This window comes from Tinamus guttatus, unplaced genomic scaffold (assembly GCF_059628265.1).
Source record: "Tinamus guttatus ecotype Peru unplaced genomic scaffold, ASM5962826v1 Tinamus_guttatus_pri_ptg000472l, whole genome shotgun sequence".
NCBI classification, from domain to species: domain Eukaryota; kingdom Metazoa; phylum Chordata; class Aves; order Tinamiformes; family Tinamidae; genus Tinamus; species Tinamus guttatus.
Genome location: NW_028289006.1, coordinates 6,668,577 through 6,693,483, shown reverse-complemented (window position 1 = coordinate 6,693,483; position 24,907 = coordinate 6,668,577). Strand labels below are relative to the sequence as shown.

The 24,907-nt window shown below is 36.5% G+C and overlaps 1 protein-coding gene across 1 annotated transcript; it reads right to left on the bottom strand.

The window, feature by feature from the left end:
* Nucleotides 1-1,971: 1,971 nt before the first annotated feature.
* Nucleotides 1,972-24,049, bottom strand: EPYC (epiphycan). The gene is made up of 6 exons (XM_088532938.1): nt 23,882-24,049; nt 10,739-10,892; nt 6,606-6,764; nt 4,758-4,960; nt 3,172-3,267; nt 1,972-2,136 (listed from the first exon to the last, which is right to left on the bottom strand). The coding sequence occupies exons 1-6, from the start codon at nt 24,047-24,049 to the stop codon at nt 1,972-1,974; spliced, it is 945 nt and encodes a 314-aa protein (XP_088389064.1).
* Nucleotides 24,050-24,907: the final 858 nt, after the last annotated feature.

Genomic DNA, 24,907 nt, shown 5'->3' with positions numbered 1-24,907 from the left:
CAATCCTTACAAACTTTGCCCAATGGAATAACTAATGTTTTTCCTTTCAATATTAATTTACATTTGATTGATAAAATACTATGAAGCTCATTATTTATATATAGATTGACAGAATGGGCAAGCTGAGTCCCAAAGGTAAGATGATTCTACATACTAAAGAAAGCATTGCACATTGTCCATCATTCTCTCATCATTAAAACTGAACTGCTAAGTTTAGATTTTAGACTTGGAATGGGGCCTGCAGCTAAGAGGTTTTCTTTAAAAAAGATCGTTGACCTTTCAGTTAGGAAGTGGAAGAAGAAATATTGCCTCAACACTAAGAACATAGGCCTAAAAACAACTTCTTTGGAAAAAATGCAAAAATGAAGAGAAATTTTATTCTGTGGGTTTTTCTGTCTCAGTCTCCAGGGGGGGAAAAAAAAAAAAGAGTTTAAACGCAAATGAGGAGTCCAGCTGTTATGTTTTTTGTTTGTTTTGTCTATGTAGGCTGCCAAGTTGGTAGATATGTAAGTTGTAAAATCGTAGTCATTGAAGCCTGCTGCACTTCCTCAACTCTGATTTCCATCTTTCTGAATTTGGTGTGTACAAACTCACTGTTTGTGTTTCTAGTGTGTGATCTTCTGGAAGGTGGGGGATGAGAGTGAAGAAAGTAAGTGGTCTCTGGGCACAGACTTTCCATTGAACGGCCAAGGAGATATATAGCCTGTCAGCTCCACTTTTCCAACTAGTGCATATGCTCAGATAGATGTAGATGAACTTTCATACTAAACAAATGTCAGTTTTTTGTAGGTGGATTTTTTTCTTTTTTTTTTTATCACTTTGTGAGTTTATTTTAGATGAAGTCTTTTGCTAAACCTTCTGTAACCAAAATTTGCAGATGTTATTTTCTTAATGTTATTTCCAATATTAATTGTAGAGTGAAATTAATAAGTAGATACATGGTATCTGTTGGGTCATTTCTGGCAACAATTTCCCTAGAAAAAAATGTGCTAAAGCTCTCCACATAAGCAGTCAGAGGCCTTGCTCATCTTTAACAGATAAGCAAAGCAGAAAAGCTCATTGAAATGGCTACAAATAATTAGAAACTTACCCATGGCTCTTCAAGGATCTTTGTTTTCATTGTGACTTAGGTCTCTGGAAAATGGTCCATAGTGTATTGAATTGAATTTATTCGACTATGAAAATAAGTCAAAGGGAGTTTGTCCACTTGACGTGCAGAATAGAGTTCAGTAGTTCTCAAAGAAAAGATTTATCGTGAGATTTTAGCTAGCCTGGTAAAATAGTGGGCTAGGTTATGAAAGATTCAGAAAACAGCCTTGGATCTCTTTAGCATTCTAAAACCCAATGCAAAGGCATCAATAAATACTTTATTTATCTTACTGATACAAATTTAATCTCTACATCTCATTATGGGTTCAAAGAAAGATTCCATGTTTTCTAAAGAAAACCTGCTTTGTTAAAATACAATTATTACTTTTCCAGAAGAAACAAAAAATTTAGGAAAGGAGTAGAAAAATGTGCCTGTCTCAAAGACTAAAATATTTAAATAAATAAAAAGAGGATAGACATTGAATTCTGTACACATATTTCTTTTTTTTTCCTTTATTTACTGTGTTATAATTAAGTTTTAACATATAACATTACTTAACTTTAGAATTCCTATATTAAATTGACTGATTAATCATGAAATGATGAATTGTCACTGATCTTTATTGCCTTCAGAACAGTTTTTGTAATAACATATTTTTCTTCACATTGAATTGCCCTACAACATATATTTGGCTAAATAACAGATTTATCTTTTAGCATTTATATTATTCTTTGTATCTGATTATCATTTTAATTATTTTTAGAAATATTTCCTAATTGAATGAGATGTGAAAAAATGCATTTTGCTTAATGCAGCAAAGACTTAAGCATTTGTCTGTAAAGATTTTCGTGGCATACGGCAGTACCGGCTCCTGCAAAAGCTTAGATGAGGTTACCAACTGGCAAACGGGGTAGACACATATATGGTGTTTTGCTCAAGTTGATGGGATTACCATCCAGTCTGACATCTTCAAGAGCCCTACGGACATAATTAAAATCTTTCATTTTGCAGAAAGTATCTTCATGCATCTCTTGAATGTTGTTGTTCTAAAAAAGAAAATACATAATATCTATCAGGATAGCTTCTTGAAAAACATTTTGAATCTTTGAAGGCTTAAAGAGATTCTAGTTTGAACCCAAATGCCAGACTGTGGCTGTAAGTAGCCACCTGAGAAGTCCCTTAAGCAGGGGGAATCTCTCAGACAGTGTAAAGCTTCAGAGTAAAATAACTCAAACTGTGTAGCAGAAATGGCCTTTGCAGAGGAGCCTGGATGAAGAATAGAGCAATTCTGCTTTCAGGGATCACGCTGAACAGTCTTACTCCATACGCTTTGGGAACATCATAAGTCAGTCAAAAACATCAGAGAACCATAATTATCATCCTGACAGCTTGAAATGTTCAACCTGCAAAGCCACAGATCTGGAATTTGATGTGTGACAAATAACTTTCCCTCAGGCCTTCTCGCATTAGCCAGTCCACAGTTGTATTTTTACAGAAAATGTGTATATACGGAAAATTGAATGCTTCAGAATTTGTTTCTTTCATATAAATCCCTCTTATATAGCTTATCTTCACTGAGCTTTTATTCTTGAAGCGAACATTTTCAATAATGAAGTACTAAGATCCAACACTATATGTAAATTGAGACTAAAAAATTACCTAAATAATTATCTTTAATGATTCTAAAATAAAGATCATCCAAAAATTCTTGCTTTATTACGCTATTTTGTACTCAGGAATTAGTGCTGAGAAAAATCTAGCTTACTAGCTTTATTGATCTGTAACATGCAGTACTGACTAGTTATTTTATAGTTATGGCAAGATGAAGACAATACTTAAAAACAATATTTTTAAAAAAATATGTATTGCAAAGTCTAATGATTGATGTACACCTGATTTAAATTTTAATTCTTCCAAATCTTGCAATCATTAATCAATTGTATGATTGCAACAATTTATTTAGTCCAGTCAAGGACACTTTTGAATAAATTGAAGAAACAAAACAGAAGATAATAGTTACTCTTTCCAATTTTACTTACTATTTGAAAATGATATATAGAGTCTTTGGTTTTGTGGCCTACCTGAAGATGAAGAGCTTGGAGACTTTCAGGGAGTGGCAAGGGAATATGATCCAAGTTATTGTCAGTGATGTAAAGATGCTGCAGTTCATGCAGATCCTGGAGGATGAAGGAAGAAAGCAGAAAAAGAAATGCATGCATGTTAGAAATTTCTTGAAAATCTCTGGAAAATAGTTTTGAAATCCACCACTCTAATAAGCAACATTGGGTACTGGCTCACTTTGTTTCAGTGTGGCAGGGATGATAAGGTACAAACTGAAAGATAGTCATAGACTTTCATTTACACAGGTTGAGGCTATTACTGATACAGATCAACCATTTGGGTTCAAATAAGGGAAAAGTGACTAGAGACTTTGAGATGTATTTAACTAGAGACTTCATTTCAGTGATGTTGTTCTAACGTGAAGAATGCCCGAGCCTTTATGCAGAACAGCTTTTTGTTCAGTCTGTTTCCTTGCTCTTACAACAAGCTTACTCAATGTGGCAGAAGCCCATTGGTGGTGAAGCAAATTACATCTGAATAACAAATGTCTAAGCCAAAAAGAATTCTTTCACATCCCTTTGATAAGGTAAATCATGCAGTCCCATGGCATGGTGGAAGAAGCAGCTTGATCTGACAGTGTAGCGAGAACTCCTGTGAAAGGAATGGCAAGGAATATGTGAGCACAGGCCCTATGCACACTGACCAGATTCCCACCAAGGTTGGATGTGCATACTGTGTATTGTCAAAGGTGTCTATATGCTTCTCAGCCGGTAGCTGCTCAAAGATAACACACCTGAGATAAGGAAATAGTCTTGTAGATTTAAGGGGCCCTTACACTACAACAAATTTGGTCCTTCCTGGACCTCTGACGCTTGTGTTCAACAGTTTCCTATCAGCAACCCCTCCTCACAGTTCCCAGTGCTCGCTGTGCATTTGGTGTGTAGGCCCCCTATTAAATCTAGCCTTCTTAGCCCCTCATGAACCTTGACTGTCTCTCTATACTGGTAACCAATCCTCCCTTTCCTTGCACTCACAGATAGTTATAACAACAGTAAGATGTAAACTTGGCCAGGTCAATAAAGCTTGGTAGAATGATCTCATTTTCTCCCTTTTCCATACACAAAAGTTATTACAGTACCTACTTTGAGTGGTATAGTTCAATTTCTGTTGACAAGGGCCTTTGAGATATCAGGGTGAAAATGGCTGGTAAATACACCTATAGCTGCATGACAGTGTGTGAAGAAGGAGCACCCATAACTTTGCCCTTTAGAAGTGCCTCCTGACTACTTGTAAGGAGAGGCCAAGCAGCAATCTGGAGCCTGTGCTCCTGAATATTTCTAGGAACATGAGCTGCTGGTGTGTAGCTACAGCATGCCATAGGGTGCTGTCCTTGGTGGATCTTTGTGCCAAAGAAGAAAAGCTTTTGTCAAATCCAGTTGATAGCGCTCCTCCACCTTTCTCTATAGCCTGCCTGGCAGCCAGCACAGGTGTAGTGACTGTCACCTTCATGGCTGAGCATAAATCGACATTTGGCTGCTCTTCTGACCACATCCTGGTTTAGTCTGGAGAGAGGAAGAAAAGATTTTTTCATCAAACCCAGACTTACTTTAAATGCCTCATTACGTATTCCCCTGCGACCAAGTCTGTTCTTACTAACATCAATGAATGTCAAAGTGGATGGTAACTCAGGGAGTTGCCTTATTCTATTTTCACGGAGCACCAGCTCCTGGAGTTGAGGCAGTCTCCGGAAGGCATCTTCATGGATCTCCGATATAAAATTTGCAGTCAGATCAATCCGCTTTAAATTGCCTGGTAGGGAAATTCGATATGGTACCATATCAGAGGTATTTCTTGAAACTTTTGAAAAATAAAAAGGCAGTTTATTTAAATTAGAAAAATCTTTCATCAAATATATTCCTAGCATGTGGTGTGATAGCTGTCTCTTTTTCTATAATGCACACTATGTAATCCACATTTGAGTGGTTATTCTAAGGAATAGGAACAACATTTCCTTCTCTTGTTTAAAAACTTGTATGTCATTCTTACAGATCTTTCAGTGAAAGATTTCAAAGGCAAGGATTTTATGATTTATATATATTCTGGGAATAAATGAGTTTTAAATGAGTTTTCTGTGGAAAAAATAACATTCAAAGGGAATTAAATATTTTCTTTAGAAAACTTGTCCCACATGTTTCTTTACTGTCAACATTTCCCTACTGGAATACAATGTATGAAATCTGACACACTGTTTTTTTGTTTATCATACACTTTTTTTGCAACTGAAAAACAAGCTTGCTTTTGTAAAAGGAGAAAAATATATGAATATATATATGAAAAAATATATGGTTATTTTATTTTACTATTTTTCCAGTAGTATGTTTTGGCTTAAATATTTTTCCTCTGTCCTTAGCATTTATTTTCTTTGCTTTGCTATGTAAAACAATATTGAAGACAATTGTTTCCCTTCCCTATTTTCACCTCACTAGGCTGAGCAACCCAATCCCTGATAGTTTTCTTTCATAAGAAAATCCACTTCACTGATCTGCCATAGTAGTTTTTCTTTGCACTGATTCCACTTTGGTTACAGGTGACCAAAATGGTTCATAATATCCAGAGGAGGTCATACTCATACTTTTCACAATAGCCTATTTCACATGAGATCACATGGTTACCTTTTAAATTGTACCACAATGTGCCATAATATAAATGTACCAAAATGATCATTAAATAAGCATTCGCTACATAAAGTTAGGTCTAAAATACAAAAGAAAGAATGTGGTTTGATTTTTTAGAATGGCATGTAAATCAGTTCCTATTAAAACAGTGAGATGCTTAATACTTCCTGAAAAGCCTGAAAAGCTTAATACTATCTGAAAAGGTATCTTCAAGGACTCTCAAGTAGGAAACACAAAAGTAGAAAATAGAATGTCTCCCAATCATTTCCAGTTCTGGCTGGTTTCGGTCACAAAGCAAGTGCTTCTGGAAATATTTTCTACCTTTTCTTAACATTTCCCTAGGTAATTCTGGAGTAAACCAATGAAAATATATCTATATAAAGGCAAAGCTCCTTTCACACAGATATGCTGCTAACCTTACTAATATTTGAATGTATGTCTATATGAGAGCTTCTCTTGTTTAGGAAGAAAATGATTTCTAAAATGCTGCAGATTTTCCATATTTGTTTGTTTGTTGTTTTTTCATTTTAAGGTTAACTAAAAGTAACAGCAGAATCAGTTTAAAACATGATTATTTCTATTAAATTTTAAATTTGAGACTCTACATTCAAACCTTTAGATTCAAAAGTAGCAAAGAGGTTTTGTATATGTGTATTTATGTGTATAGTCCTACTGGCATTATATGCCAACATTATAAAAAATAAATCGCTATGCTTTAGATTAGTATGAGCAAAAAGAGTAGAAATTCAATATAATTGCATCAATACTATCATCCATACTCAAGTTAGCAAAGTCATTTCTGTTGATTCTTCTAATTCTATTGTAGCGGGAGTAGAAGTACATGGTTTTCTTAGGCAGTGGTGGAATAACGTGAAGCTCACGATCATCGCAGTAGACTGTGGTCCCTAGACATGTACACAAAAGGCAAGCTGGAAGATCTACAAAAGAATTTGAAGAAAAGCAGTTAGTTTTGTATGAAAATAAATAAATAAATAAATAAAAACAGAAAACGGATGCATACATTGCCATAAAATCATAGCACTTTGTAGATAATGTATTCATTCTCCCCCCTTTTTTATCACTATATCGTATCACTTTTCAACAACAAAGTTATTAAATTCTTTCTTAAAACTATTTACTTTTTACTACCTATAGCGATGAGAAGGTTCTACTTGTTTGTTCTAATACAGTGTTTCTCAGTGTATACAAATAGAATATTAGATGGCAGCAGCCAGCCAAATTCCATTTCCCTCTAAGCTGTCAATGGTTTGCTTCCATCTAGATGAAGAAATAACATCTGCTGTTATGACTGGCTGTAAGAGTTTACGCTCATCAGGGGTCATTTGACTCCCTTTAGTTGTTGACAATTCATTCCCCCTGTGAGTAGGGGAACATAATTTTGTCTGGCTCCCACTGTCCTGTGTGGGGGAACTGAACTGCTCTCAAATGAGAGTGACACACATGGGAGTAAGGAAGTGCATACATTTATTTTTAAAAATGCTGTGACAGTTAACAGTTAGATAACTAACAATAATAAGATTTAACTAACAGTTAATAATAAGTAGTTAATAATAAGATAACTTTCTTCATGGAGAGTCCATACACAGTTTTTTCATCACCAGCCTGTTCTCTAGGTTAGATCGTCTAGGTTAGATGCCAGTATGTTAGCTAGATGCCACCTGCCGGGTTCCCTAGCCTTTATCTGCACCTGTTTCAATTTGTACTCTATTTATTTTAATAAGAGTGATCAGCATTGCATTTCAGGTGAGAATTTACTAGTACCACCTGCAAATATGGCGGAATGGACTTGTTTCCTTTCTGTCACTTCCTAGACTCTATTCATTGTCAGACTCTTCTTAAAAAAAAAAAAAAAAAGATCAAGCAGTCTGTACTTTCTGGGCTATGCAGGAATTCATGGGAGTTCATGTGAACTGCTTCAGAGCAGTTATGCAAATAGTAAAGACTATTTATATGTTGCAGTTTATTTCATGAATGCGCTCACAGTTTGAGTGTCAAGCTCTTGTTTAATAGTGTAAAAATTATAGATGGTACTAAGATCTACTTATGCTCTTCTTGTTCTGTTTTGTAACTACATTTAACTGAATTCCATCTCAGGCATTCAAGGATGTAGGTCTTATTTTATAAAACTAGCTTGAATAGTAGATGTGATGCTTAGTTTTACACTGTTTATCCCCAAGGCTTGTAGCTTACTGTAACATCCCAAGAAGAGCAAAGGTGTTAATTTTTAATGGCATTAGCAAATTTGCTTTGTTTCCTTAAATAGTCATAATCCACATTCATGTATACAATATTTGTGTGTTGACATTTATTCATGTCAATAAAACAATTTGGTTTATTGTTTCACTAGAAAAAATAATAGGTATGTGATCAGTAACTGCCAACTTCTTGTATGGGGTCAGTACACAATCCCCATATAACATTCAGTGATGCCTGTAGCTGCGTAACTCCTTTGTGGTGAAATTATATTAAAGAGTAGATGAGACGAAGAAGTGGTAAGAAACATAGCATAAAAAGAAGCAAGCAATTTCTGTTAGTAACTGTCTTAGAAGGAACAGAAATTACTTCGTATTAATGTTGAAAGGCCATAGTTATGCTGCCTCTATAGCTGCTCTTCTACCTTAAGCATTCAAATACGATGATTTTCCTAAGTTTAGTTTTGTAAATATTACTTCTGAACAATTTGTGAGGAAATTAATATTTTTCTACAGAGCTATGGACACATAATTCAATTTCTTTTGCATTGTTTTTAATTATTATTTCTTATTCAGAAATTCAATGTCAGGATATTTTTTTCTTTCTCTCCCTCTGAGTTAAAATACCTTGGGAGCTGTGGGTTCATAAAACAAAAACATTTGGCTATCACCATAAGTCCATGAAAATAAAAAAGCAAGCCATATCATTTCAGTTAAATTGTATGAGGACAAGGAAGTTTCTTTTCATTACACTATTCAGATTAAGTGAGAACTGCAACATTGACCAGATGATCCAAGTTCTGTCTTGAGTAGGAAATGTCATTAGTTTCAATATGCATTGACTTTTGATACTTTTTTTTTCTTTGCTTAAAGGTAGAAATCAGCATATCTGTTTCTCATCTTTTATTACCATGGAAATACTTTCCTGTTTCATGCTACATTTTTTTTCTCCTCATAGCATATTGGTTGCATATTTTGGTTTAATTAAATAGTAGCATAATTAATGGATCTAAAATGTGGTTGAACATTTTATCCTTTTTTTTTGCCCTCCCTCACTGATGAGACCATTTGCCTAAGCAATTGTGGTTACACAGTAGATTTGTCTTCTTAATCTGTTCAGAAATGGCCCTTACCAGCAGGCAGCAGTAACTACCTGAAGGACAGCACACACATTTGCAGGCGATATATGTGTTGTATTTTAAGGCAAGACTAAAGAACCAGTGCCCAATGAAATCTTTTTTGTTGCTGTTGTTGTTGTTGAATCACTACTTGGGGATCCAGGAATAACATTTCTGGAGAGATGAGACTTTTTCTATATTTTGCTTCCTTCACAGGATTTTTTTAAATGAGCTGCAGGCAGCAAGCCCGACACAGAAAGAAAATAAATTGCCACACTCTGAACCATTCAAACAAATTTAGGCTTACATGAATGTAGAGTTCATGATGTCTGCCTTTTTACAAAATATTGCAACATAGACCAGGAAGAGAGTTTCTCTGTCCCTTTTCTGAGCTTGGAGGAGTGGTGCTTGTTGCCTTTGACTAGTGTAGGCTGAAAAAGCACAGAGATATGGGAGAGGTTCAAAAAAATGTCAACAAGAAAAACGAACTCGGCATTTCTGAGTCCTGTAGTCTTCTAGCCAGTAGCAAGCCAAGAACAGCAGCAATATCTGACATGAAAATATGTTACTGAAAACAGCATGAAGACATAAAAAACTCTGACTTGGTATGTTATAGCCTCAAGCTTCCTATTTATCTCTAGTCCATGCACTGATGGTTTGCGTTCAGTGCTCAAAAAGGTCGACAGATAAAGAATTCATACTGAAATAAATTGCATGGGTTTTATAGAAATGTCCTGGGAAGTTCTCCTTCCCATTTTTATTTGTTTTGCCATCAATAAATATTTTGTCTGGTCAGGGTTCTGAAGCAATTTATATAAAAACAAGACTAGGAATGATTCATTTCTTTTTACTGGACATGCAAGTTTGGAAGCATGACCTCCTTTTAGTCATTTATCTTCCACAGCAGTCAGTTATGCTCTTAGACATAGTAAAAATAGTCTTTTAAGCTCTTCCTGTTGTTCTGTGCTAATCACCACACAACACAGAAACTCATCACAACAGTAGATAACTCTTGTGAGTTTCAATTTGAGAGTTTGAAGTAGCTGCTAGTGAATCTAGCATGGTGATATATGCGGTGAGGGACAGATTGCGTTTTAGAACTTTAACCCCCCTTTGAGATGTGGAAAGTTTATGTCGGAATACAACCAGTCAAAGGAACAGAAAATTGGCTTCATAGGATTTCCCCCCCCCCCAATTTCATAAGTTTCATTTCAGAAATTCCTAGTTCTAATTATGTTTTTATGAACACATTTGTCAAAATCGTGTAACAAACCATTACAAAATGAAGATGTCTGGTAATGATATTGAAATCCATGCCAGTAAAAATATAGGGATAGCATTTGACAATTATTAGCAATGTTGAAGAAGCAAAATTTTTGTTTGAAAAAAATCTCTTTGACTAGACATTCTTGTTGTAACCTATAGTGGAATTATTTTGCGTAGGTACCTACCTGACCTCAGTGCGTTCATGATAGACATGATAGAAATCTGTTAAGAGAGGTGTAGATTCAAAAGCACACAAATTAGGCTCACCACACAGGGAAGCTACATTTGCAAAGGTCATTTCTCCTTTCTACTAACCGTCATGAGCCTGGGGCCCGAGCACACCTGACCCTTGTGCTGAAAAGCCATCAATTAGTTTTGGCGTTGATGCTTCCTCCTCAGGTTCTTCTGCCAGCGGTGCAGAAGAAAAACTCTCGTGAGTTACAGAAGGCAGAGCTGTCCCAATCTCTATCTGGTGAAAATTAAGAACATAGAGGAAACGTTATTGTTGATATCCGCTGGCCTTTGCACCTCTAGCAGTGCTTCCTTTGCTACCACTAGAGGTCACGTATGTTCTGAAACTCAGTCCCGTAGCCTCATTTTGTCAGGCAGCTGTAGCGAATGTTGGCTGTGTGTGCGACACACATTGCACACACTGCACACACGTTTATGAAACTCCAACATGTTTATTCACTTTTTATCTCAGATTTTTTTTAAAATATTTTGTTGCATGCACACATGAACACACACTGTTTATGTGCACTTCATTAATGAGGATATGGACAAATCAAATGATTTTTACATACTTGGAAGTATGAAAATTTCAAGTTAAACCAACGAGTTTTGTGGTAAAGCTGCATATGTTCTGTGTGATAAGTGAAAATTCAAATCAAAAAGAAAAGAAGTCATTTAACAAAATTGCAAACTACCAGATAAATCCAATTACAATGTAGTTATGGAGAGTCTGCTTTAAGAACAGTAATATGCTCAAAAAAATCTTATTCTCTAAGAACTCGGCAGTCTAAGTACACTTGCCATGATTGTGTTTGTATTTGTGTTAATTTTTCTTTCTCATTTTAAATCGCTGAAGGTCCAGATTAATTTCATTCATTAACAGTGAAAATTTGTAGTAATAAGAAGTGAAAATGTAAATTTAAAATGTGGTATAAAATCTTAATTTAGAAGAATCTATAAAATTTTACATATTCTGTCATGGAACCAGAACCATTATTGTTTCTTCTTTAAATCCTCCAGTGAACATAAGCAGCCAAGTAATCAATTTTGCTGTGTTAACTGTAATTGTAAAGCTGCATTCTGTGGATTTTGCTACTTGACAACTTCAGCATAAAAATGAAAATGCAGTAATTTTCTCTTAGTATATTGTCCCTCATAAAAGGACTTGTCAGGTGTTTTACAGAGGTCTACATTTTTACCATTTTTACCTTTCTCTCCAGTGGGAAGGCATTGAGACATAATTTTAAGCTTTATGAAAGCTGTTCCTCCTCTGAACCCTTCAGCAGCACTGAACAAATTCAATAAAACTATTGAATCCCTAGTGTTTCAGTTGACCTAGTCCCCATTTTTACTGCACACTGTTGTTCCAGTGGAGAACTGGTTGTTGACATCTCTTGCACTAGTGCCCATAAATTCTGGTTGTAAACAGTATAGTGGGCAGTCAGGTTATTTTAGACTATGTAGACTACACAAGTTAAAGGAACTAAGAGACATGAGACAGTTGGTGTGGGTCCCACATACGAAAAAAGCTTTTCCTGTGTTCTAATCTCTAGTTTAATTATACAATATTCAACAAGAAGAGTTGGGAGAAAACATTTTACACTTTATAATAGGCTCTCTGGAGCATGGAGTATAACTATATGACATTGCTAGCACTATTAGACATCTGGACATCTTGGAAACATTATAAATGACCATCTAAAACCTATCCTTTGTACTGAAAGAATATGGCTTAAGCTAGATAGTGGCCATGGGTCCAAATATTTTGTATTGGTTTCCCTGAAGAATGAGAATATGGCAAAGAGGCAATGGAAAACCTTGCAGAGCACTCTGAAACTCACAGTGCTCAGATTTTGACTGAACATTCATAAAGTTCTTTGTATATTCTTTAATTATATTTCAATAAGCCACAGAAACTGCTACTTGAAAAGGGCTTCAAGATAAGCGTAAATTTTGTAAAATGAATAATGATTTAGATGAACTCAGCGAGTAATCCATTGGTATAAACAGGAGGTTTTTTTGCTTCGTGCAGACAAACACACAATGTTCCCACCTGCAGCACTGACATTAAGACAGCTTAACCAGGAATGGACTTGGGGACAAATCAAAAGAAGACTTTCCAATCAAAGGAAATGGGGACAGATGTTCTCTGAATGGAGGAAGCCTAGAGGGAAGGCACATTCCAGACTGTTATTGACCCAGGGTAGTACTGCACTAAAGTGATTGCACATGCTGTCTAGTCCTTCACCAGTTTTGTGGATATCAGCTAAGAATCCTTGTCCTGAACTTTGGAACTACAAAATCCAAGGAGATTTTGAGACCTATTAACAGCTTTGTGTACATTTTCTTGTGAAAAGTTCTACTGAAAAGTGTGTTCTGGAGAAGACCATTTTCAAAAGACAGTTGTAAATGTGCTTCAGAGCTAAGATAAAGCTCCTTGCATTTGACATGGGATTAAGGCCGTCTACATTGATTGCTGTACACCTGAGTAGGTGAAGGCTTTTACTTTCTTAACTCAAGTTTAGCAATTTCTTTTCTACTTCTGTTGTCCAAGTGTTCTTTGCTGGTTATTCACTGGAGCTGTTGGGCACCAAGGCAGATATACTAACTTCTAGTAATTTTGTTTTCTGCCCAAGAAAGGAAATCTGTATGTAATTGCTAGACTGTCACCTCTCACTTTTATAACTGGATATTAGCTGGTTTTAGGGACACACTACTGAAAGCCTCTCTCTACTTTTTCTTTGACAAGGTACTGAATCAAGGTTCTAGAGAAACTATCCCAAGCAGTGAGTATTAATATCTATTCAGTTTTCTGCACGAGTTATTATGGCGAGTTTTGTGGTGTTGCCATTTGTATGAGGGAAACTGAGCAGTTCACTGATGCAGGTGTGTTACATATCTGTCCCAAAATAAAAGCAATTGTTGCTTGCTATACATAGGCTGGATTTGAACCAGTAACCTAGGGGGAAAAGTCTGTTTCATATTACCGAGTCAGCTTTCTTTTACATACTTGATAGATCATGCACAATTGTAACAAGAGAAAGATGTTTCTTAGGCTGTATGCTGTACAGAGTGGTCCTTTGTCTTCCAGATGTTTGTTTTTGGCAACATGAAGTTTATTGAAAATTTTGGGTAGATTTTTTTCTATATAATTTAATGACATTGTTTTCTGTGTTTTTTTTTAATTGTTATTATTTCTTATGCTACTCAAAACAATGTGTTAAAAAGTAAAAAAAAACAGAAAAAATGCAAAGCAGCAGGATATATGCAGGTTATTGCAAAGCAGCATTTCCCTTAGCCAACATATTCAAGTCTTCAAATTATAATCAATATTCCAGAGCCAGATACATGGTATTTATTAGAAAATAGTGAGAGAGAATCATATCACCTACCTTTAGCTACCTGCATGTTTCATAGTTACCCTACTCTGCCTTTGAAGTCAGCTGAGAGGCAAGGGAGAATATTGGTATAGAATATTAGCTATAGTAAAAGCAGAGCAATAACAGAGTAATATCTTTTTGAAGCTTTCTACAGTGTGACTGCATTTTCAAATGAGATCACCTAATGTGGATGGCCAATTTAGAGATGAGGAAGCAATGAAAATCAAAAGCACAAAACCTAAGCGTATTGACAAGTGATGAAATGCAACGAGTAAGACTTAACATTAGCCAGCCATGGGCAAGACATCCAGTCGAAACTAGACTCCTTTCACAGTCAATAGAGAGAGAAGGGAATTTCTGCAAAGTGTCGCACATGTCTTCCCATGTGTCACATACGATTGTTTTAGGTACTTGTTCTCTCTACACTGACTGAAAAGGGAGGTGAGTCAAATTTAAAGGTTTTTAAGATCAGAAAAGTTTCAGGTGGCTGACCCATGGAAAGAAAAATAAGATGACAGAGTGCCAGCAGAATAGCAAGCAGCAGGGGAGGAATACGGAATAGAGGGACCTGTGTGAGAACTATGAATTCATGTAACCCATACAAAGTAATAAAACACAGGAGATAGGTAGAGCTCTAAGAAGGCAAAGAACAAGGCTTGGAGATCATCAGTTGCCACACCTTACTTCTGAGGTGGTTTCATTCTGGTGGAAGATGTTCTATTGTTTTATGTCTAAAAGATTTTGGTAGCCGTTAGTATCAAAGTCGATATATTACACATAGTAGCTTTAAATGTGCAGGGTCCATTGTCTAAATGCCTCTTTTACTGTAGAAACTTTGCTTTAAAACAAAAGCAAAGCAATACAAAAGTTTGCAACTTAAAAGGAAACATTATGAATGTCAAGGGACGCTTATACCACAGATCTGTGAGTCAAAAGAAACCAATTCCGCCACAGCAGTTCTGAAACTACCAAAGCTTTCTTCTTACAGGAAAATGTCTAATTATGAAAGAGGGTTTTGGTTTCTTTTCCTTTCCAAAAATGGCTCATAATTGTTTCTCATTTTTGCCTTTAAAGTCTTCTTTTCTCCTTCTGTTCTATCTTAAAAATAATTAATTTTGTAAACTAGGGAAACTGAAGGAAATTGTATGTTAGTGAATAACTGTTTAGACTGCAAATTCTGAAGCTCAATAAGTTGTCATATGCTCGTACAGAACTGCATAAACAACAAGTTGTGTTGGGAAATTAGTGTAATAAAACTCATTGTTAGCTGTTGAGGGAGGGGGAAAGTGATACTTAGTTACCAAAATTCAAAGTGAATTGATTTTGCCTACTCAAACTCATTCTGTCATAGGTTTTAATCATTTACACATTTTTACCCATGAAACTCTCAGCTGCCTAGACATGAATTTGTGTGGTCTGGCCAGGATCACTTGTGTTCAACACAAAGCACAAGGGGCATAAGCTATTGAATCCTAATCATGCTTCTGGGGTGGTTCTTCTTGACAGGCAATGAAATCTATGGACAGATACTTTATATTCTTTAGGAGTGGTCAGCTATTCTGGAGCAGTTTTTGCCTCAGAATTGTCGATGTTCCAGCCTCCATAAATCTTGGGTGAGGTTGCTGCCTGTTTCATCAGTCCAAATGTGCTTTTTTCATGAGGACTACCACAGGAAAAAATAGTATATATGTTATGTTACAACCTTGTGTCTTGCCTGCTGGTGGTAGGATACAGAGTCTTTCACTGAGAAGTCATCTGCCCTGTAAAGTTTCCAGAGTGTAGGCACTTTGGTTTTGGCATAAGCAATGCATTCCTCTTTTTTTTTTTTTCTTCTGGAAACAGTGCTCTGAAAATGGTGCAGCTGGGTAAAATGTGCTTCCTTATCAGTGTAGGCCATTCCTTTAACCCTTCTATTAAAATAAAATAATAAAAACTTGTTTTTTTTCTGCTGTGGCTTACACACACGCACTCATACACACACACTCATACTTAATTCAGACCAGTTCTAGTATTTCTGTTACAGAACTCTACAGTTGTAACCCACTTCTTTAGAAATTAATATCTCTGGTTTCTGCATTAGAAAACTTAGGTAAATTCTGGTGTTCTCTTAATGAATATTTCCTAAGAAACAAAGGTAGTCTCTTTATCACCTTGACCACAGAGTTTGCTAAAACTTCTTGTTTCAAAAGTAAGCATATTTGTGTCATATATGATTTTATCTGAGTAAGAACACTCATGCTGCACAGCATTGCTGCTTAGATTTTTCTTACAATTCTGTTTTCTAAGAATGCATAAAGTCCATATAAATAGAGATATTCTGGGTTTCCATCAAGTCAGATGAAGTCATACTCCTAATCCATCATTTTACTTGAAGTTGCAGATTTTATTTCTGATATTTTGGTTTGAGAGCTGTTTTAATATTTAAGTCAGGCTAAAAAAGACTCTTTTCTTTGCAAAAATGCTGAATGACAAAGTTTTGAAAGAAAAATAATATTTTGGAGGGTGATAATATGACATTTTTTGAAATCAGAATCGAACCCTAGTGCACTGTTAGGAGACATAAAAGAAAAACTAGCCACAGCTATTTAATGAAGATTTCTCCATTAGGTTAGAGCTCCTGCTGATCCAAGGCAAAAGTTGAATTACACAGCGAGGAACATTACCGAGTGCTAAGGAGCTGCCTTGGGTTGAATTCTAGAGTTCTCTGTAGAGAAGAGATTGGTGCCTCAATACTTAGCCATGTAGTCTACAGAGGTTGCTCATTGGTGTAGCTGAACATGCTTTTGCCGAGTTCACCAGTGTGGATTTTCCTAAATGTACTGAGATTGCGTTGAATCTGAACTAAACACTGTTAAAAACATGAAAGGAAAGAAGTAACTAGGCTCCCCTTACCCCAGACATTGAATTGTATTGTATTTAGCAGCTTGGAGCTCTTAGACTCTCTAAGTGGTCAGCAGAGGCTGATAACCAACTCCTAAGGTTGGTTCAGCCCATATATGTTGTGAAACAGCTTCCTAAGCTTCCTGTCTTTGAGGAAGTCCACACGTCTGCACCATATTTCTGCCAGAAATCATGGCCAAAGTGTGGTGTCAGATCTCCTCTTCCCCTCATTTCTGCAGTATACGGTGCACACACTTTTTCTCTAATCCAGTCCAAACTGGTACATGTGTGAGAGCCGTGGTGAATCAGACGCAGTGCTCACAACCGTTACTGCTCTGGAAGCAGAAAGGTTTCTGCTAGTTTCACAGGCAGAAATTTAATGTGGGATAACCATTGTACATTTTCAAAAGCATTTATTAAACTAGTTATCTCACATCTAAGGCTATCTATCCTACCTACCTACCAAGGAATAAGGCATTCCTTCATCTCGATAGTTCAGAGAACCCATCTGGAAAGTTTGCACACCTGTTCTGTACTCCATTTTAGTTTAGATAAAAACAAAAGCTCTTGTTCTCCATCCATCCAAGAATCAGGATAACTGAGATACGACTTAGGCTGAGGAGGTTGGCACCCAGTCATCTCTGTTCGGGAAGACATCTTAATCTCCACATGAGGGCCAGGAGAGAGTTTGGATGAGATATTGAAATGAAACAATAGGGCATCCAAAGAGGCAAATAATGGCGGGACAAGGAGAACAAGCTAAAGGAAACAAGGTTCTTCAGCCTATACAAAATAGCCAAAACCTGAGACCATGAGATCAGGGACCATTTCAAAGAATGATTAATGTCCTATATATCAGACAACCTTTGAACATGAACAAATATAGAAATGACTCAGAGCAGAGCTCAAACCACAGCTCTCCTTCTTCCCAGCCATATAGAACTTGCTCTCTGCAATAATCACAGGGAATAGTTTTGAAGTCTGATTTCTCTTTTGACCAGCTTTGAAATTTTCATATGTTTGAGGCTTTTCCAATGGGTTAGAATTGCAGATCTAAACATCTTATTAAGCTTGACAGTGTTCAGAAAATTGGCCATTGAGGGATTAGTATATGTACAATTTAGGAATTTGGGGTAATCTTATAAATATCTGTATCCTGTGTCACATCCCATATCAGTAGGGATGATGCACATCATTACTTCTTTTGGGAGAAGCAACAAAGATGGAATTCTGAAGAAAGGCTTGCTTAAGAGGCTGGTGAACTCAAGATAGCAAGCATCTACTGTACGGTTTATATAATGTGACTGCAGAGATTTTGTCTGTTAAAAGAGACACAGTCTGCCACTTTCCTGGACTTCTTAGAGTAAGTCTCTTGTGAACGACTGTGGCTTCTCTGCCTCTCACTCCATCAACTGCAGAGTCATTTTCTCTGTTCACTTCTCCTTTTTGCACTTATGCGCTTGGCTGCACAATATCCAGGCTAAATAGAGGGAATGAAAGTTTCTGCTGTTATGGATCAGTCTTGAACTTGGTGGTTATGTATCTCTCCTGGGAGATGGGAACTATATCTCGGCTGAGAAAAAAAAAATCAAATCAACAGCTCCAGTCCTTCAGCAAATAATCTAACCATTATTTCATGACTTATAAAGTGACATGCATGTCCCCTCTCATACAGGAATTTCAAGGAGGATGATAGGTGCATTTAAAGCACTGAAATCTAGCTTGACAAATTTAAGTGCTTTAGACCAGGAAAATTACTTTGAGAACCCCACCTAGTCTGAGGCAGGAGGAAGGATGTAGTCATTCAGTTCAACCAGGACAGTGGTACCTAATGTCATGCCTAGTATCAGAGTCTTGGGTACTTAAGAATGTTTTGCCAGTAAATTTAACCACTGTAACATTTCAGGCAACTAAGGAAATGGTCTGTATAAGATTCCCTTAGGTCTGAAGGACTCTAAGATGGAGTTCTTGCACAACTGAGATCCATCTTAATAGGTGCTATGGTAAGAACTGAGATGCTGTGTCTGCATATGGACACAGATGTGTGTGCACATGCAGACACGGCATTACTGCTGTTGTGTGTGTATGTATCTGTATGCCTCAAGTTCTGGGCTTTGTGGAGTCATCTGAATATTCTAATAACAGTTCAATTCAAATCTCAGCAAGGTAGTGCAGCATGAAATATTAGGCATTTATAGTGTTTGTTCTTGATTGTTTTGAGGATCCATGTGTATCTAGACTCAGCCCAATCTATATTAGTCCATGCAGTTTTTTGTTGCTTATTCAGTGCTAGAACAGTTCCTTGCTTCACAGTCTCACCAATAACCTATTTCACTGGTGAAAATATTTCCTGATATCACTATCTTTTAAATGACTGCTTTCTTCGCAATTTAGATTTTTCCTAACTAAGGGAAATGGGCTATTTGTGTTTAAACAGGCACTGTGATCAAAATTTTGCAATAGGATTTTTTTAGACTTTAGCAGCTAATGTATGTAAAAATCTGTCTCTACAGTCTTTTTTTTTCACATTCTATCTAAATATAGTTTTAATTTCAAAGCAGAAAATGCTCTGAACCTTCTGTTTGTATCAGTGAGACTCTTGTTTATACAATGAACGTCTTTGACAATCTGGTTTGATTGTATCCATTTTAAGGACAGAACTCTTTGTGTATGTTTGCAGAGTAGTTGGGACAGTGAAGTCCCAGTTTTGGCTGGGGTGTCTGTACCTCATGATACAAATATTAATTGAAAGTAATAAGGAAACTTACTGTAAGAAAAGAGGGTACTCAGCAGTTCATGTTTATACTAGTGCAACTGTCAGTTTCAAAAGTTAAATCCAACACGAAGTTTGTAGGCAACCTTTCAACACTCCTTTATAGTCTCTTTCTTCTTCAGGGCCTCAAAATTTCTTCCGCATAGGAAAGTGTTATAGTTTTTTTTGTTGCTCTGCCGTTTTCCCATTATCTGTGGTTGGTACTATTCTAATTAAAGTCTTTTGAAAAATGCAAATTTTCATTGAATGATGAATTACTTAAGGTGTTTGTTTGTTTGTTTGTTTTCCATAACAAATATCTTCTAGATACAAAGCCACAAAGCCTTAGGACTTCCACATCTCAGTGACCTGGGAATTTGAAAACCTAATGGCTCATATCTGACCTATCTAACTGATGATACATAGCTTTGATTCACGATTCAGAACAAGTCCCCTAAATAAATCACAAAAATGAGTACTTTCACATTATGAAATATTTGTGTTAAAGATGGGTTCCACACACATACATTGTATACAACGAAAACACTGTAAGAAATTAAATAGAACTGTCAATGTTAGCAGGGAGTGCTGGAACAATTCAGATATCTGTTGTAAGTATCACTTTAATGTCTTCAAAAGGTGCTGTAAAATCTATGAGAAAAATAGGCCTAGACATGTTTCATGTGCAAAAATAGCCATTATCTGGATAAAGACATTTACAGAAAACTGCTCACAAGTATGTGCATGTGTGTGCAGACACAAGTTGACACTTGGACGACAAGTTGACCATGAGGCAGCAGTGTGCCCTTGTGGCCAAGAAGACCAATGGGATCCTGGGGTTCATTAAGAAGAGCGTCTCCAGCAGGAGGGAGGTGATCCTGCCCCTCTACTCAGCCCTGGTGAGGCCACATCTGGAGTATTGTGTCCAGTTCTGGGCCCCACAGTACAAGAGGGATGTGGAGCTGCTGGAGAGAGTCCAGCGCAGGGCCACAAGGATGATCAGGGGCCTGGAACATCTGCCCTACGAGAAGAGGCTGAGGGAGCTGGGCCTGTTCAGCCTGGAGAAGAGAAGGCTGAGAGGGGACCTGATCAGTGTCTATAAGTACCTCAAGGGAGGCAGTGAGGAGGATGGTGCTGGCCTCTTTTTCCTGGTGGCCACTGACAGAACTATAGAGGTAATGGCCGCAAACTGAAGCACCAAAAGTTCCACAGGAACTTAAGGAAAAATTTCTTAACAGTGAGGGTGACAGAGCGCTGGAACAGGCTGCCCAGAGAGGTTGTGGAGTCTCCTTCTCCGGAGATCTTCAAAACCCACTTGGATGCCACCCTGTGCCACGTGCTCTAGGTGACCCTGCGTGTGCAGGGGGTTGGACTAGATGACCTCTAGAGGTCCCTTCCAACCTTGAGCATTCTATGATTCTATGATAAACTTTATTTTCATTTTTGCCATAAGTACTTCAAAAGGAACATTTGAAGAGCATAAGAACTAGAAAGGAACTCATGAACTTATTTTCCTCTTAGTTAACTTCAGTAAGCCAAACTTACTCTGAAGCTATTTGAGCAAGAGAGTTGTTTTAACAGAATAATTCTTCCCATTTGTTTTAGAGGATTGTCTCAGGATGCAACCTAATTTTAACCAGATTAGATGAGTAGAAGGAATCCCTCTTTAAGTACCTCTAGGTCTTTTCTCCTTTTGGTGGTTGTATGTCCAGAAACTGCCTACAGAATTCATTGGGTAATCTTCTGAAAATGTTGTAACTGTCACAGGCACCGAGGTTCAATTCCTTGAGTATAAAGGTGCCTCACTCCAGCAGAAATTAGCAGGACTATTTTGTTAGAATTAACCTGTCTCCTAGGTCCACTGATAATCATCTGGAAATACAAGCTTGGAAAAGTTTGTCGTTTTCCTAGGAGATGTTTTATGCTCAAAGATTTATACCTACTTAATCGAATTTAAAAATCTAAAATTGAAGACAGCAATGACAGAAAGTGTTATTTCATTTTTTCCCCCTATTTCAGAAATCTTAACACATGATTCAGATATTTCTAAAAGTAAGTGGATTGTATACCAGGGCTCTAAAGAGTTATTGTGCACAAGCTGGATTGAATGAAGGTCTGCTTTTGTCTGAGTCCCTGTGGTATTGCTCATCACTTAAGCTATGCATAATAAAAACTAACCTGTGACCTTAAGTAAATATAGTGGGTTTTACATATAGAGCCACTTGTGTTCCTCGTATCTTTATGACAGCAGGATTTCAGGGAGACAATAGTAACGGTGATTGCAGAAAATATATTTTCTTTAAAACTTGAGTGATGGCAATAGTATTTAAAGTGGAGTGCCTAAAAGATAAGTTTCATTACTGACTTAAAAATCCATAAAAGCTGCTTGTCTTTTACAGCACTGGTCTCTCTGAGCTCTTCTGTTTTTTGAAAAACTACGAATATTTGGGCTTCTTTGGGGTTGTACATGGTAAGAGGAATGTAAGCAAACAAAGATTTTGGCTAAAGGTCTGGGAAAAAAAATGGTTCTTACAGGGAGGCCTGTTCATCTATAAAGTAACATTCCTTCCAACTACTGTGATGGATGACTCTCACTTGAAGAATTTTAAGATGACTGCCTGAAAAACTCAGTAATGGGAGCCAGTGATGCAGCTCTGGAAAAGAACTCTACAAGATAAAGTAGGAAAGCTTTCTGATTTCTCATTCCTTGTATATGTTAAAAAAAAAAAAACATAAAAAGAACACAACACAGGGAGGTCACACCTAGCATTGAGTATGTTACTAAAAAATCTAGTGTTCAAATTAGAAGATTTCAAGACATACAGAGAAGATTAATAATGATGCTTAAATGTAAAATCTTTGCCTAGAGCCAGTGTAGGAAGTCATCATTGTAGGCCTGGTATGGCTTCATTTTTAAGAGTACAGACAGACATTGGAAATGTGACTTAGCCAATGTGAAATAAAGGCAGCACAGATATTTGGTGAATGAAGGCAGTGGTGGTGATATTCTCTGTGAAGAAAGCTCAGGTGCTTGAGTACGCAGAGCTGTGGTTGTATATGACATAGGGAAGTCAAAAGCAAAAGGCAAAGAGGCAAAAGCAATATAATTTATTTAGGTAAAGTTCTTCTCAGGCTTTAGACAAGAAAATGTTTTTCCTCCTAACTATAAGGTTCTGATCCTAGTACAAACTTGTAGGCATTTTTTTTTCTTTTTTTCAGTTCTCTTGTTTTGGTCTGTATTTATTTTGAGATTCTCTATTTGTCATTTGGATCCAGCTCAAAGTTGATCTCACCTTTATGAAATATTGATTACTGTTTCTCTTTCTACAATTATGACTCACTAAAGGGAATATATTTTCATGTATAATGTATTATATTATGTTATAAAGCACTAAAATAGTAGAAAAGAACTAAAAATGTGAGTGAAAAAGCATTATTTTTTAAATGTAACATTTGTCATTCTTCTATAGTGAACATTCGCTTTACATTCAGTCATGATTTGTATACCATGCATTTATCACCTTTATGGAAGTTTTACCCATGCCTGAACAGCAGAGTCAAGTTAAAATTATTGTGGCTTTTTTTTTTCCAGAAAAAAAAGGGGAATGTAGAGGGGAAGGGGACATTTAAGACAATAAATTGAGTCTCTTCCTTATACATGTAGTATAACATAGTTTAAATGATTATTCTTTGGTGATCTTTCTTCCATTCTCATTTTTCATTTCCTGTGCTTTTCATTTCCCTTTTTCCTTATTTTTGACTTCTTTCCTAATAGTAGTAATAACCACTAGCACTTATGGCCTGAAAGACTTGTTTTTAACATGTTATTATAAGAGATAAACTCAGGAAACAGTATTATACTAACATCATTTCATGGGGAATCCTGGGTGTCCTATTCTAACTGCCCAAGCCCTTATCCAAACTGTTAAACCACCAAGCTAATCTCAAACACGGCTTGTGTCAAAGCAAGAAAACTTGAGAGAATCATAATAGTTTTTGCCTGTACTCTTAGAAGTCACATTAAAAAAGAATTCAGAAAATATTTTGTCTACATTGGAAGAGCAGAGGAAAATATGGATCAAGTATAGTACAAAGGCAATATCAACCACAAGAATGAGCTTGTGCCCAGCTTATTTTCATGGCCTATGAAAAGTCATCCGTAGCTCCTGCATTGTGCACTGTGGAAAAAAGATGAATAAATGAAGTTATGTTTACCTCTAGCTGGTGAGACTGCTCATTTTCAAAATAGTCAAATGGGTGGGGGAGCTCTCCAAGTGGTTCTTCATAGAATTCAGAATCAAAAATTACTGTGTCAGCGATGGATACAGCACCAACAGTCTCAAAGATAAAAAATCCCAGAAAAATATTTATAAAGGTCTTCATTCTGCTGGTTTTTCTGAAAGGGAGGAAGACAAACAAAATGTGGGTAATCTGGTAATTGCAAAGAATCTATGAAAGTTTCATCTCATAAATATAGTACCTGTATGCATGCCACAATGGTTCTGATGGGTAGCCCATGCTTATCTATTATGGATGAATGGTTTATTTCATTTTATTCCATGAAGAGCCCTCAGACTAGAGAATTTCTGCAGCCTGTTTTGGCACTACTAAAAATTATTTCAATTTAGGAAGGACCTGTTGAATTTCACTATCTCAGGATGGAATGAAAACAAACTGGCCTCCAGGAGAAAAGGCCTAAAAGGGTGAAAGGAGAACATATCTTGATGTTTATGTGCATTCATATAACTTCATCTATTTCTCTATACTGTTAGAGACGGTGCTCCTTGTCTTGCTGTTCTTTGGTTTGTCATTTATCTCAAATTATCCAACAATGAGGGACATTATGTATTTTAAGAAGCTAACCAAAAGATAAATTCTTACCTTTTTTTTTGTCTTTACAATAATTCATCTTTTGAGATGTCCAACAATGTAATTTTGTTTTTCTTCTTCATCACACACATAAAAAAAAAAAACTATAGCTAGAAAATATTGGACCCGTCTCCTTGCCATCCTTAGATGAACTAAATCAAAATACTTGTTCACTCACTAGCTGTCCAGCTAGAACATGTCATTTTAACTGGTTGAGAGATGTGGTATGTTTGAAATATCAGTTCTGAAAAGCTCTAGGGGAAAAAACAAAAAGTAGTTTTGATCTTCCACAGACCGTATTCTTCATTCCTTCTTTATCCAAGCAACACAACTTTTAAAGTTGTGTAATGTGGTGGTGTAGTACAGTCACCT